This window comes from Mobula hypostoma, chromosome 11, assembly GCF_963921235.1.
Source record: "Mobula hypostoma chromosome 11, sMobHyp1.1, whole genome shotgun sequence".
In the NCBI taxonomy this organism is placed as follows: Eukaryota; Metazoa; Chordata; class Chondrichthyes; order Myliobatiformes; family Myliobatidae; genus Mobula; species Mobula hypostoma.
Window position 1 is genome coordinate 44,986,969 of NC_086107.1, and position 16,274 is coordinate 45,003,242.

General features: G+C 39.7%; 1 protein-coding gene across 18 annotated transcripts in view; it reads right to left on the bottom strand.

Annotated features, from left to right (window-relative positions):
- Positions 1-16,274, bottom strand: part of sox6 (SRY-box transcription factor 6) — a 630,558-nt gene that overhangs the window by 519,279 nt on the left and 95,005 nt on the right. Inside the window, exon 1 of one of the 18 annotated variants that reach the window (XM_063061916.1) lies at positions 14,169-14,224. The exons of 16 other annotated variants lie outside the window; for them this stretch is intronic. Coding sequence is in view for 1 of the 2 variants with exons in the window: in XM_063061909.1 (XP_062917979.1) it covers positions 8,810-8,826 (17 nt within the window). In the remaining variant the exon portion in view is untranslated. Of the gene's footprint in view, positions 1-8,809; positions 9,095-14,168; positions 14,225-16,274 lie in introns of those variants that run through there. One more of the 18 variants, XM_063061909.1, reaches the window with a different exon arrangement.

Genomic DNA, 16,274 nt, shown 5'->3' on the forward strand with positions numbered 1-16,274 from the left:
AGGGAGACTAAATTTGAGCTCAAGACCAGAGAAAAATTCTGACTCCTAATGACTGTCAATGACTCCCAGCTAGAATAGAATTTTAACTGAATATTTGGTAAGAATTCAATCAGACTTTTCTCCAACTTCCCTATTGCCTGTTTGGTCTCAATTAGTCCTGACGAAGGGTCTCGGCCTGAAACGTCGACTGCGCCTCTTCCTATAGATGCTGCTAGGCCTGCTGCGTTCACCAGCAACTTTGATGTATGTTGCATAACAATATGTGACAGTTTATTAAAGGAGGGGGATGGGGACTTGTTAAAAATCAAGACTTTTATTTACTGTATTACTTGGAAAAATAATGCTGCTAAACTGCTGACTAAGATGCACCAAAGACTCGAGCATATTTCTACAGATGTACCGTGGAGAGCATTTTAACTGGTTGCATCACGGTCCAGTATGGAGACAGTGATGCAACCAGTTGTTGCACAGGATTGTGAAACGCTGTAGAGGGTTGTAAACTCAGCCAGCTCCATGATGGGTACTAGACTCCCTAGCATCGAGGACAACTTGAAAAGGTGATGCCTCAAAAAGACCACATCCGTCATTAAGGACCCTTCCCATCCATGACTTAACCTTGTCTCATTATTATAATCAGAAAGGAGGTAGAGGAGCCTGAAGACACACAAAGTTTTAAGAACAGTTTCTTCCCCTCTGCCATCAGATTTCTGAACAGTCCATGAACCCATGAACATTACCTAAATATTTTTGCAGTACTTATTTACATTTTATACATTTCTTATTGTAATGCATAGTATATTTTATGTACTGCAGCCACAAAGGGTCACAATGTCACATCATACGTCAATGATAATAAACCTGGTTCTGATTCTGAGATCTATAGAGGTTTTAATGGCATTGATTGAGTGTACATTCTGCATCAAAGCCAATGACCATCTTTAGAAACTCCTATGTAGCATAATTTTAGACCAGCACAGTACTAACTTAAGTCTGAATTTTGAAGCTGTGATGTGAAAGTCAGTGTCTGATTTTTTTTTTATTTTGGAGCATCGATAGAAAGTGAAATACAAAAATCCCAAAGTCACTAACAGACTGATCCCCTGTAATGAACACACAAAAAAGTTATTTATGCAGAAACTAAAATATTCTGAAAACTTTATTTAAATATCCTACTGAGTTCTAAGTACTACTTCAAAAATTCTGGTCTTGAAGAAAAACAAATATTAACTATCTGGAGACAAACTATTGGCATCTCCACTACATTGACAACCGCATTGGTGCTGCTTCATCCATCCATGCTGAGCACATCAATTTCATCTACGTTGCCTCCAACTTCCACCCTGCCCTCAAGTTCACTTGGTCTTACAACTCCCTTCCCTTTCTTGATCTCTCTGTCTCCATCTCTGGAGTCAAGCTGCTGACTGACATTTTTAATAAACCTGATTCCCATGGTTATTTTGACTATACAACTTTCCTGTAAGAATTCCATTCCCTTTTCTTAGTTCCTCCATCTCTGCCGCATCTGTCCCCAAGATGTAGCCTTTCCTTTCCAGGACATCAGAGATATCCTCCTTCTTCAAAGAACATGGTTTCCCTTCCTTCGTCATTGATGCTGCTCTCACCTGCATCCCCTGCAATTTCAAAACATTTGCACTCACCCCATCTTCCCACTACCTTAACAGGGATGGAATTCCTCTTGTCCTTACCTACCACTCCATCAGCCTCCACATCTAACACATCTTACGCCACTCCAAAGGGATCTTACCACCAAACACATCTTTACCTCTGACCCCATCAACTTTCCACAGGGATCTCTCCCTCGGTGATTTCTCTGTCCATTCTCCCTCCTGGCACATCCCTATAAGCAGCCTAAGTAGTACCTCCTCTGCATTAGTGAGACCCATTGTAAATTTCGGGGTCCTCTTCGTCAAGCACCTCTGCTTCATCTGCCAAAAGGTGGAACTTCCTGGTGGCCAAACATTTTAATTCCCACTCCCAACCCCGTTCTGACATACCAGTTCATGGCTACCTCTTGTGGCATGATAAGGCCACACTCAGGGTGGAGCAGCAATACCTTATATTCTGCTTGGGTAGCCTCCAACCTGGTGATATAAACATTCACCTTCTGATAAAAAATGTTTCCCTCCTCCACCCCTCTTTCATTCCCCACTCTGGCCTCCTACCTCTTCATACCTACCTATCACCTCCACCTGAGGCCCGTCCTCCTTCCTTTTCTCCTATGGTCCACTCTCCTCTCCTATCGGATTCCTTCCTCTCCTGCCTTTTCCCTTTCCCATCCACCTGGCTTCACCTATCACCTTTTAACTATCCTCCTTCTCTTTCCCCCAGCTTTTTATTCTGATGTCTTGCCCCTTCTCTTCAAGTCCTGAAGATGAGTCTTGGCCCAAAACGTAAACTGTTTAATAATTTCCATGGATGCTGCCCGGTCTGCCAAGTTCCTCGAGCATTTTATGTGATGCTTTGGATTCTCCAGCATCTGCAGACTTTCTTGTGTTTAAGTATTAGGATTAGCATTTCGTGAGATAAACATTTCAAGGTACAATAGGCAGTAAGAACAAAATTTTTTTGATGTTTACTTGTGAAAATACCATCTACTACCTTAATATGTGCTGTAAGTTTCCAATTTTTTCTTGTATTCTGGAAATCAAGAATGAAGAATGCACACAACAACAGGAATTCTGCAGATGCTGGAAATTCAAGCAACACACATCAAAGTTGCTGGTGAACGCAGCAGGCCAGGCAGCATCTGTAGGAAGAGGTGCAGTCGACGTTTCAGGCCGAGACCCTTCGTCAGGACTAACTGAAGGAAGAATGCACACCTTGTCAATAAGCATGCAAAGGAAGTCAAGGAGGAATCTGAACAAATGATAATTTTTAAAGTTGACCCCTTAACAGAAGAAGGGTTACTGAATGTTAGAGAGGATAACTGTGATAGAGTATTCGTTTATGTCTGTCCATTCCAAAAGTTGTGTCAATATGGAGGCCAGCCAAATAAACCTTGAAGAAGTCAGGCCTAAAACAACAATGATGGTTTTTGCAGCAGTCGGCAAAAGATAAGAGCATGAAAGATAATGCTGAGACAGAGGAAAGCAACAAGGACAAATAAAGGCAGAAGAGCAGTTTGCCCTTCTCTTTGAATCACGCACCTATCAAAGGAAGAATCTGATGGAATAAATTTGAGACCCATGAGATATATTCATTTTCTCTTCCATTGGAACCATCTTGTTTTGGGATATAATTAAACTGTAATATATAACAGTTTAATACTTAAACTAAAATGATTAAAACCTAAATGATCAACACACAGTTACAGAGACATAGTAGTGCCACACAGCACTCAGTGAGCACCAGTCAGCATATTGTAAGCACCACCCTGACTCTACTACTCCTGCAGCAAAAATTCCCCACCCACACTGATCTAAAACATGCTCCATTGGCATCCATGACTAATTGGATGACACTTCTCTGTTCAATAGAGCATATGGCAATTCACTATCTTCTTAAGGTTATGTATGCACATGGTGTAGAAGGTTAGAGTTCACCTCCTACCCTTGCTACTGTTTGTGGCATATTTGTGTTTGAGCAGCATACAGTGGTATTATTAGTATTACTGTAAAAAGGTAGATTCTTTCATTCTACATTGGGTAGAAGTGGTCAGCAAATTAATTCCAGTAATTTGTTGGTTAAGACCACTGGTCATACTCACAAGAATCAGAATCAGAATTAGGTTTATTATTACTGACGTATATCATGAAATCTGCTGCTTTGTGGCAGCAGTGCACTGCAGGCATAGCAAATTACTGTGAGTTAAAATTTTGAAGTCAATAAGTCAATTGTGCATAAGAGGAATAGTGAGGTAGTGTTTATGGTCCATTCAGAAATCAAATGGTAGAGGTGAGAAGCTGTTCCTAAAACACTGAATGGGGGTCTTCAGGCTTCTGTACCTCCCTTTTGATGGTAGTAATGAGGGGGATGTCCGAGATGGTGAGGGTCCCTAACAATGAATGCCACCTTCTTGAGGCACCACCCTTGGAAGATGTCCTCTCTGGTGGGAAGGATTGTGTTTGTGATCGAACATGCTGAAGCCCTCTGAAGCTTCTCATGATCCTGTGCATTGGCGCCTCCATACCAGAGAGTGATGCAACCATCCAGAATGCTCCCCATGGTACACCTATAGATATTTGCTCGAGTTTTTGGTGACATACCAACTCTCCTATTGAAGTAGAGCTTTCATTGTGATTTCATCAATGATAGATGTTCAGAGATGCTGAACGGAGCTCCTCCATTGAGATCGTTAAGAGCACCAAATTTCTTGGCGTTCACCTGGCAGAGAATCTCACCTGGTCCCTCAACACCAGCTCCATAGCCAAGAAAGCCCAGCAGCATCTCTAGTTTCTGCGAAGGCTGAGAAAAGTCCATCTCCCACCCTCCATCCTCACCACGTTCTACAGAGGTTGTATTGAGAGCATCCTGAGCAGCTGCATCACTGCCTGGTTCGAGAATTGCACCGTCTCAGATCGCAAGACCCTGCAGCGGATAGTGAGGTCAGCTGAGAAGATCATCGGGGTCTCTCTTCCCGCCATTACAGACATTTACACTACACGCTGCACCTGCAAAGCTTAACAGCATTATGAAGGACCCCACACACCCCTCACACAAATTCTTCTCCCTCCTGCCATCTGGCAAAAGGTGCCGAAGCATTTGGGCTCTCACAACCAGACTGTGCAACAGTTTCTTCCCCTAAGCCATCAGACTCCTTAATACCCAGAGTCTAGACTGACATCTACATCATTTATTATTAGATTGTAATTTGTCCTCTACTGTGCCTATTGTCTTGTTTATTATTTATTGTACTGCCTTGCACTGTTCTGTGCACTTTATGTAGTCCTGTGCAAGTCTGTAGTCTAGTGCAGTTTTTATGTTGTTTTACGTAGTCTTGTGTAGCCTTGTGTTGTCTCACATAGTCTAGTGTAGTTTTGTGTTGTTTCATGTAGCACCAGGGTCCTGGAGAAACGTTGTTTCGTTTTTACTGTGTACTGTACCAGCAGCTTATGGTCAAAACGACAATAAACTTGACTTGACTTGACTCACCCCTTCCACCGCTGACCCCTTAATGAGCACCAGTGTGTTTTCTCCCGACTTTCCTTTCCTGAAGTCCTCAATCAATTCCTTGATGTTGTTGATGCTGAACGCAAGGTTGTTGGTTGTGACACTACACAACCAGTCAAGAGTCTTACATCTTACTTATATGATCGTTGAGTGAACTGTGTTGTCCTACTTTCTTTGCAAAAGCCTATGATTGCAGGAATTTAACAAAGTGTTTAATTATGTTAAATCAAAGAAGTAATCTATTTGTCAATATTTTGTTATTTTTCCATTAACCATAAATGAATATGCACAGATTCTGCAGATTTATGTAAGAATAATGACAGTACTTCACCAGCTCTTTATTGTGAGGTATTTTGTGGCAAACTGTTATATAAATGCAAACTTTTTCCTTCTAAGTGTGGGGATCTGTAATAGCCGGTCACATCACATCAATTTACTTTTTCCAAGAATGGTCAGCAGCAAACATTAGCTCTAATGAAATCATAATGTAACAAAAATTTCATAAGAGTTATAGTTTTATCCAAATATTACTGTCTAAGTCATCACTATTCCCAAATAATTCATGTTAATTGTTTTGAATTTATGCTGACAGAAAACTTCTATCAAAGCATTTCAGTGTCAAATATACTTTATTACTTGTAAACTCACAACTCATTTCCAGACATTGCTCTAAGACATCACAGCAATCAGTGTTTTCAATATGAAACATTATGTTGCCCAAAAGAGGAAATTGTTCTACTAAACACGTATGTTTAAACTTGATGTATTTTTGGTGGAAAGTTAATGGATACTTATCTCAACAAGCATGTAGAACATAGTACAAGATGGAACAGTATGTAATTTAGGTTGTAAATCCAGTGAACTGTGTAATCTGAGGAAAGAGTAGTCAATTAAGGTAAAAACATTCTCTTTACAAGTTTTGAGTCAAGCATGTGCAGTAGCGGACAGCAGATACTCATGGTTAAAAAGATGGGAGAGATCTGTAAGTAAAGAAATCTATTTCCCAGTGATGAGAGGATGCAAGGGTCTGCATGCATATATGTGGTAAAAGCAAACTATATTTCTGTTCCACCGTGCAAATAAAAAGCATTTTGAAAAGGTGGTAGACATACAGTTCTAACCCATAAAGCTTGTCTGATAAATTTTCATTTTGACTAATGCAATACACTCACTTTTTTTGGTTCACTACATCCATGGTTACATCTCCGCAGAACCTCAGAGCATTAACAATGCTGTTTATTTTCATTGTCTGAATCCACATATCACCTATTAGGCATGCTTAGAGAAGCAGCAAGTACAATGGACAAGCAAGGGTTATTTTTTAACACTGTTCAGATTATCAGCCTTCCTTTTTTGTGCAATCTGAAAAGGATAGAAGCCCGCAAACAGCCAAATAATCAGGGCCCATTCAAGAAAGATGAAATGATTCACAAATTGGACTTCACCAGGAAATAGTCAAACTTCCAGAGCATGGTTCAGTAGCCAACTGAGGCACTTTTCATTCTTCAAAAGGCCAGATCTTAAACAGAGGTGTTTTTTTTAAAATTTAAGGCTGAGCTTCTTCTGCGTCAGTACATGTATCATCTTCCAAAGTGTCTCTTTCAGAGTACAGTAATGGAGTTCAATGGGTATAAACAATGCCTCAAGTACAAAAGAAAGCATGAGGAGAGAAAAGCAACGTTCCACAGGTCGCCAATGCTACCTTTATAGATCATGTATAAGCTACTCTAAAGTGTACACTATCAATGCAATTCTCCAAGAGAAGGCTTCACATAAAGCATTTTATGATTGTTAAGGATAATCAAGCAGTACAATAGAATATTTGACAAACCTCTCTGTGGAGCCTGTAATTCTGACCTAGTTAAGTGTTTTCTTGCTCCAAGCTGATCATTCCATTTCTAACCCATAGCTTACTAACAAGATTCAGTAACACCAAGTTTTGTTAGCTACTTTTCTGGAGCATTTGTAAACCACCAGCAAGGGCACAATTTTTGAATCATTTAGATTTACAAACTTAATATCAGGATTTTGATTTTTCTAGAGAGTAAACTTAAAGAGGGTCAGTTAGAAATCAAGATCCTTAATGTAGATTTGTCCACAGTGCTGATGTTTTGGTTCTCATCATTCCTGTTAACCTTGGATTGTTGAATCTACATTTAACAGCAGGAGAAACCCAGAAAGAGTTTCATTTAAAGGGTTAGTGCTGAATCTACGTTGGTTCCAGGCTGTATTCTTCTGACCATTGCCACAGTTTCAGTGGCTGCTGGCTTCTAAAGCTGCTTTGAGTTACATAGCTCTCAAGCAGTGGTCGCAGATGCTGAGGGTGCACATATCTAGCTGCTCCTAGAATAGGTGCATTTTATTGGCAATTCCCTTCTACTGAGATTACAAGACTGATGGAAGAGGGAGGGGAAAGAAGGAGAATTTTGAGTATTTTTTTTACTGGAACTTACCATAGCATGCCTCAATTTCCAAGCTAGCAAGGACCACATTGTGTGTGACTATAGAAATCATCATACAATGACATTTTATGCCTTTGACTGCCTTCAGAAGGAGCAAGATGACATTCACTGTTCTTTATGGGAGATTGCGTAAATTCTCTGTTCGGAGGGGCTTAAGTATATCACATGCTCTTAGAGTAGCAGAAGGAGCCAAAACAGGGAGTTACTAGGATTGCAGGTTTTTTCTGTGGTTTTGATGACATACACATCAATTGCAAGTGCCAAGTGCCTAATCTGTTCCATGCTGGAACCAGCAAGTTGAGCAGGCAGTGAATTATGCAGGAATTCTGAGAGCAGGAGTGATGAATATGGTTTACAATGATCGTTGTGCCACCTATAGAATTATTCTAGAGTAAGCCAAAGAATGACTAATGAGTGTCAAGGATAATCTACAGGCAATTGTCTCATTACTTTTGTGTGCAATCCACATTAATTTATCGGCATTCCAAGCTGCCGCATATGTCTTGACTGTTATGCTTAATGCTCTGGAGGAGCCCTGCAGTGCCTAGAAGAAAGGATATCCGATCTCCAAGGAGGCCTATACATCCCTAGATGAACCTACAATGGTAAAGGAATAGCCTTTTCCAACAGCTGTGCTGGAGCTAGATATTGAGGAGGTGGACAAAGGCAGAAAGCAACCAAGGTGACATCTTCTTCCTCAAGCTGTAGTAAAAATAAACTTACCTACATAAGGCACCAGTAGCAACAATCCTAATTTTCTGTTCCGCAACTGTCCTTCATCATCTTTAGCTCTGCCACTGATCATCACCACATCTACTTGCTACTAGATAAAAAGCACTATAAATATTCCGTCAAAATTATTGATTAAATCATGCAGCAATATGATGGATAGTCACGTTATTTACTCAGGGCTCAAGTGGATTGTTACTAACCTCAGCTTTCTAGAACAGCAGCATGATATTTCCAAAGGATAAGAGTTATTTTTGACAAAGTTAAACTTCTAAACAATATATATTCAGTTTCTTGTTGTAAACGCGTCTTTTAGGTCATGTTTAATCAATATAAGACAATAGGATTATGTTAACTGGCCTGCATCAAATCGCACAACACTGATTATGTTATTTGCACCATTGTGACTGAGTTCAAAGAAGCTTGCAGACCAGACTGATTTGTCACTTAGCACATCAAACATGGTCACAATGGTGGGAGGGCTTTACCTGTGATGGATGGGCATTGGTGTTTCTATATAAGGCCATGATGCAACCAGTCAACATACTCTCCACTGCACAGTTATAGAAGTTTTTCAAAATTTTAGATGACATGCCAAATCTTCATAAAATTCTAAGAGAGTGGAGCTGCTGCCGTGCTTTCTTTGTAATGGCATTTACGTGCTGTACCCAGGGCAGATCCTCTGAAATGATTGCACCGAGGAATTTTAAGTTGCTGACACTCTCCACCTTCAGTACCCCAACGAGGACTGGCTCATGGACCTCCTGTAGTCAATAATCAGCTCCTTGTCATTGTCATTGTCATTCCAGCTGAGATCCAGAGACAGTCAAAGGCCAGGGGAAGAGGTCCAGATAGATCAGGAAAACAGAAAACAAGAGGGAAGATTAATAGGTTAGGGTGTCTGTCCAATAAAGATATGGAAGTAAATATAGGGTTGGGGGGTGGATGTCAGGAAAGAGTTCAAAATCATGCTGGACTCAGAATTCAATCAGATGAAGATGTAGGATACTGAAGCTAAGACCTCAGTTGAGTACTGATTATTCAGGGATAGACTGTGCGTTAAAGTCTTGATCAATAAGTAGTTATATTTAAAGAATTTTATAGACAGTTAAGTTGGTAGTGTGAGGTGAACCAGTCTAGATAAAACTTTCTTGTGCATATCCAGGATAGTGTGCTGCCTCCCAGGTGCTAGGGTCCAGGATGTCTCAGAGTGGCTGCAGAAGATCCTCAAGAGAGAGAGTGAGCAGCCAGATGTCATGGTTCACATTGGCACCAATGACCTACAGTAGGTAGAAAGGGGGAGGAGTATAGGGAGTACGGGAAGAGGCTGACGAGCAGGACCTCCATGATAGTAATCTCTGGATTACTCCCGTTACCACATGCTGCTGAGGACAGGAATAGGATGATGGTACAGATGAATGAGTAGCTAAAGGAAGAACAGGACAACTGTGGTTGAGAAGGGAAGGATTAAAGCAAAAGAGGGGGCAAATAATACAAAAAAAGTGGAAGTTGGAGGATTGAAAAGCTTTTAAAAAACAACAGAAGGCAACTTAAAAAGGCATAAGGAGAGAAAAGATGAAGTATAAAGGTAAGCTAGCCAATAATATCAAGGAGGATACCAGAAGTTTTTTCAGATATATAAAGAATCAAAGGGTAGCGATAGTAGATATTACACCACTGGAAAATGATGCTGGAGAGTTAGTAATGGGGGCAAAGAAATGGTGGATGAACTTAATAAGTATTTTCTGCCAGTCTTCACTGAGTAAGACACCAGCAGTATGCCAGAAATTCAAGAGTGTCAATGAGCAGAAGTGAGTGTCGTTGCTATTACTAAGGAGAATGTGCTTGTGAACCTGAAAGGTCTGAAAGTAGATAAGTCACCTACACTAGATCGACTACACCCCAGGGTTCTAAAAGAGGCTGAAGAGATTGTGGAGGCATTAGTCATGATCTTTCAAGAAACACTATATTCTGGATTGGTTTCCAAAGGACTGGGAAATTCCCAATGTCAATCTACTCTTTAAGAAGGGAAAGAGGTAGAAGAAAGGAAGTTATAGGTCAGTTAGCCTGAATTCAATGGTTGGGAAGAAGTTGGAGTTCATTATTAAGGATGAGGTTTTGGAGTACTTGGCGGCGCATGATAAAGTAGGCCAAAGTCAGCATGGTTTCCTTAAGGGGAAATCTTGCCTGACAAACCTGTTGGAATTCTTTGAGAAAATAATAGGCAGGATAGACAAAGGAGAGTCAGTGGATGTTGGACAAGGTGCTGCACATGAGACTACTTAACACAAGCCCATGGTACTACTGGAAAGATACTAGCATGGATAGAAGATTGGCTGACTGGTAGAAGGCAAAGAGTGGGGATAAAGGGGGCCTATTAAGGTTGGATGCCAGTGACTAGTGGTGTTCTGTAGAGGTCAGTGTTGAAACCATTTCTTTTCAAGTTAAGTTGAATGATTCATAACATGAAGTGAATCCCCAAATCTCCCTCTCTTTCTAATGCCTTCTGATGGCTCTGTTCCTTTATCTGTAAAAAATCTGCAACAACTATGGATTTTAGCAGGGGAATGCTCCCATCAGGTGCTCTCTGGCAATCTCATATAGGTATTCCTCAATGTTACAAAGCAAAGAGATACCACTACAAACTACTGAATAAGCACTCATTTCAAGTTCTGATGAAGAGTCTCGGCCCAAAATGTCGACTGTCCACTCTTTTCTATAGACGCTGCCTGGCCTGCTGAGTTCCTCCAGCATTTTCCATGTTGCTGGGATTTCCAGCATCTGCTGATTTTCTCATTTATTCATTTCTGTTTCTTGGGTATCATGAAGATTCCGTCGCAGGAACACCAAAAGATTCTGCAATTGAATTGATTGATACAGATGGTCTGCAAGTTGGCGCATATTCTACTGCAAAGTTTTGTTCACTTTGTGTGCACACAAAAGACACCAAAGACACAAAAGGGGCATGATTAATACTTCTGGTGCAAGAAAGAAACAGGAGCATCAGTGCCCTCTTTCCTGTGGATCGTCAATTCTCAAATCTAACACACCTCTATCCAACCAAGCAGCAGCTGCAGTGTGTAAAAGATTAGTCGTATATATTGGAAGCCAGTGAATTGGATGACTGGAATTCCATCACTGCTTTGTAAACAAGACTTTTTGAGTTCAATGTTTTGATATGTGGTCCACAGAAAAGCTTAAAGGGGTGCTATTATCTTGTAATTATTTACTGGCAAAAGCTAGAACAAACTGGGAACGTCAAGCCTTGTTTTCAAAATCATCCTCTGCTGCACATGTGCAGGAATATGATCACAACACATATCAGTGATTCTTTTCAATATTAACATGACAATCATTGTACATTTCTACGATGTGTTTGAATCTCATTAACTGTCTCATTAACCTGTTTCTGTGTCACAAACAAAGGCCATGGCTCTTAAGGTCATGGCAAATTGATTTGAATCATTAAGTATGCTGCTTCGTACATAGAATAGTTGACCAAACAACTACAGACAGACATATTATAAACAGCTGTTAAAAAAAGCTGAGTTTAAATTTCTGAGGGAAAAAACTAAAAGCTATCAAGATATAACTCCAAGGGATAGTACAGGGCAGTGGAATGGGAGCTGGGCAGAGAAAATGAACTACAGTGACCCTGATGCCTAGATGCGACAAAACAAGCAGGAAGACAAACAGAGAAAACCACACCCACTGAAGTTGGATGACCGAACAAATTCTGTCTTGCTGTCATATAAATAACACCTTCGTTCAGACACCATGCAGCAGGACACACTGCAGGTGGTTTGAAAGGAACAAAACAGAAACAAAACTTAAAAGGGGAAAAAAAAGGGACTGAACCTCAGCAGCTCTCTGGATCTTTCTGTTTGAGTTTGACTGAAGGGTTCAAACTCACTTAAACCAATGACTCAGAACAGTTTATGTGGATTTTTCAAACTGTGATGTTTTCATTGTGTACCTCAGCAATAAATGGATTCAAAATAATTTCCAGTTCTGAATCAGAATTAGGAAAGTGGTCATTCATTTGAAATTTTATTCAAAGTAAGTAATCACAAATTATTATTTGTATCCCTTATGTGGTCAATATTCAGAACTATGAGCAGAGTCCACTACATAATTATATTCCAGCAATTTTATATTGCAAATTTTCATTTGTAACCACACCATTCTGATTCGGGAAGATGTTATTAGTCTTTCATTATTACTAGATCTAAATTCTGGAGCTCCTATCCAGATGACATTCTGCGATTCAACACAGCTGCACATAACTGTTTTCTTTAGGGCATGTTTCAGGTAGATAATAAATGCAGTCCTTGCCGATGATGTTCAATAGTTCAATAGTTCAACAGTTCACTTAACATTGAGAAATATATACAATATGCATCCTGAAATTCATTTTCTTCACAGACATCCACAAAAACAGAAGAGGGCCCCAAAGAATGAGTGACAATTAAATCGTTAGAACCCCAAAGCCCCCCTACTCCCCCTACACACAAGCAGCAATGACCATCCGCCACCCCACCCACTTCCGCAATAAAGCATCGGCACTCTCCACCCACCGAGCAAGGCCCCCAATAAAGACCACGATCTGCAGCACAACAAAAACTAATCATTCACCCAACAATTCGACATGCCACAGGCTCTCTCTCTCTCTGTAATAAAGGGAAAGAGAGGTGACTCCTTCCACAGTGAGAGGGGAGGCATACAAAACAACTTGTAGATTTATAGTGTTAAAAGTCTGTCGTGCTACTTTTTTCCCGATCCAGAAAAAAAATTAATACAGAACCCCCAATCTACATACTGTCAAGCACCCATAAAATTATTAAATTCAATAATTTGATCTACATACATTATGTTCGATCCTGTGAATGGCAGAACTGGATTCCTCCATCCATAATTCTTTTCTTATCTATGTGCTTTTGACGCTACTCAATCCAATACTGTGGAGGTATAGTTATCCTATCGAGTGATTTTTTTGTACTTTCTGACACATGGACAAAATTGACATAGACATCATTTGAAATGGAATGCATTTCATTACCCAGGAACAGCCTGCAAATTGATGTATTTAGGTTTGGCTCCATAAAATGGTCACTTGGGCTTCAAGAGTGATTAAAAAGTTTGAAATGATCAAGATAATGGGAGACTGCACCAACTAGTTGTGTTAGTTGTTACAACACACTCAGAGTATGCCATGCCTTGCCTTTTGGAGCTTATTCCCAAGGTGCTGGTGTATATTGTTGCTTTCTCCTGTATCCTCTTTCAGAAGATTTCTCACCAATTTTGTCTTCAAATGAGAATTACATTCTTATTAGGCTCCACTTATATGGAGGACAGTTTAACGATATCCGGAGTAAACTATATCCATAACATTGACAAAAAGCAGTAATTAATTAGGATGAGTAAGCACTGGTGGACAGGTTTAACATGCCAAAATAAGGTCCTTTAACCCAGATAAAGAAACAGTCTTTCATTTCTAAAAGAGAAAAAAGAATTGCCTAATGCTATTTAGCATTCATTTCTACATATGGTAAGTATTTCACAGATCAAAAGGTCAGGTCATTTAGTGACAGTACCCAGCATTCAGCATATTTTATAACAATACAAAGTATGTGCTGCAATGTTGTTTAAATATTGGTGCTGGGCAGCTACATGCCTCACAATGGAGCGACTTCCTTATGCTTCCTATGGTGTTGGTGAAGAGCTCACTTTTGCTATTTACAGAAACAGCTCAGTATTGCTGGTATCAGAAATGACAAAAAGAGCCCGAACAAGCTTTATCCTAATCTCAAATCATACATTTCCTTTTTAAGAGCCATATACACTTACCCATCCAGATAGTACTGTCAGCAGCATCACTGACTTCAAATGGAGGAGGTATCATGGTAGCAGAGCAGCCATATCTTTAAAGAACAGATTTTGGAAGACAAAATCTGCACTCTGTAAAACTGTATACATACATTTCACCTCCTGTTAAATCAATAAGGGGCAGGTCCATGCAGCTGTAGTTATTTTTTAAATCAGGAAATACATTGACGTTCCAGTGCATTGTGCCAAGGAGTGACAGAAATTGGTTTGCAGCCAGGATTACTAATGCTTGCAAACTCAATCATGCTATTGGGAAATGATACTAAACAAAGTGTAATCTGCAGAGTGAGAGGAGGGTGCTATGGGAGGGGATATGCATTGGAAAGAATGGGGGAGAGTGGAGTGAGGTAGTACCAATTGACAGTTACCAACTGAATGTTACCAATCAATTTGAGTCAGTGTCTATCTGGGCTAAAATTGGTCCATAACATCCAACAGGTTATTTCATGTTGATACCATGAACAGTGTCATGGGCACTAGTCTCCCCAGCATCCAAGACATACCCTCTTCTCATTGCTGCCATCAGGGAGGAGGTACAGGAGCCTGAGACACACATTCAATGATTCAGGAACAGATTCTTCTCCTCTGTGATTAGATTACTGAATGGATATTGAACCCATGAACACTACCTCACTCCACTACATTTTTTGAACTACTTAATTTAACCTTTTAATATATATATATACTTCTTATTGTAATTCAGCTTTTTTAATTGTTATGTATTGCAATGTACTGCTGCCACAAAACAACAAATTTCATGACATATGCCAGTGATATTAAACATGACTCTGATACTAATTCACTATATATTTTTAAATGTAATAAGTTAATTAATTGCAGTGACTTCCCTTTCCTCTCTGAAAAGGCTACAGTATTATTTTGTATGAAATATTTTAAGCCTTTAGAAATTGGGGTATTTCATTTGAATTTTACTTTAAAATCATTTTCTAATACAGGCAATAAACGTCTTAGGAATTCATGACAAAGGATGCCATAGTCATTCTTTATAAAAGGATTCCACTTCAAAGCGAACTCTGACCCAACCTTATGAAGCCATTAGCATTTATATCAAAGTCCAGTATTTTGTTGATTTTGGACAAGTGTCAGGGTAGGCAAAACCCTAGGCAGACACAAAGTTCCTCTCTGAATGAGTGTAGCAGTGACCCCTTTTAGAAACAAATCAACCACAAAAAAGCAAGAAATAAAGCACGTACAGAAGCAAATTACTCTACTGCTTTCAAGAAAAATCAAAATCAATTACATACATTTAAAGATAGAAAGAATGCCAAATTAAATAATACTGATTGTGTTAATTGAGAGGGAGGCAACTATACAATATGTACTAATTTAATGTAGCCCTCCTGCTGGGTGCGAAGGCAGTTTTACCCTTAATACTCAAGAGATCTTTTATTTTGCTGACTAGTTCCAGTCAGGGACTACTCAGCATTGCAGTGTTGTTTAATAACAGCGTTCAATTACAGTCTATTCTTCTTAAAATGTATTGGCATATCCATTCTGAATAGATTTGCTCCAGAATTCTTACTACATCACATCATTTGGTAAGCAGCCAGCTCAGAAAGGCCAGGTCACAAATATAACATGGATTTGAATGATATATTCTACCAAGTTCAAATGTTTCTGCTCTATGTTGACCTACCTGATCTCAGCCAAGCAGATTCTAGACATTCTATGCTTGGTCTTAATCTAGGGAATTGAAAGTGGTGTTTAGGCTTTCTGAAGTTGCCCTGTTGTTTCTAAAAACACCAGGGCAAAATCACAAAATCAAGAAGTAAATTTATAGAAACGTTTAAAATATATACATATATATCTTTTTCTTGATGGCTTAGCTACAAGGAAAGGAAATAAAAGGATGGTTGATGGGCCAGGAGGATGAGCGTAGAAAATCATGTAATTTAATCTCCAGAAATTCATATAACTCTTGTTGACTTCCCGAGGCTGATCTGCCTAATGCTTTGCTCACTCATGAATGTCCAAATGCTGCCCTTGGAATGGACAACTGGATGCTACAAAATGAAGAGACCATGGCACCACCCTCTAGAGGTTTCC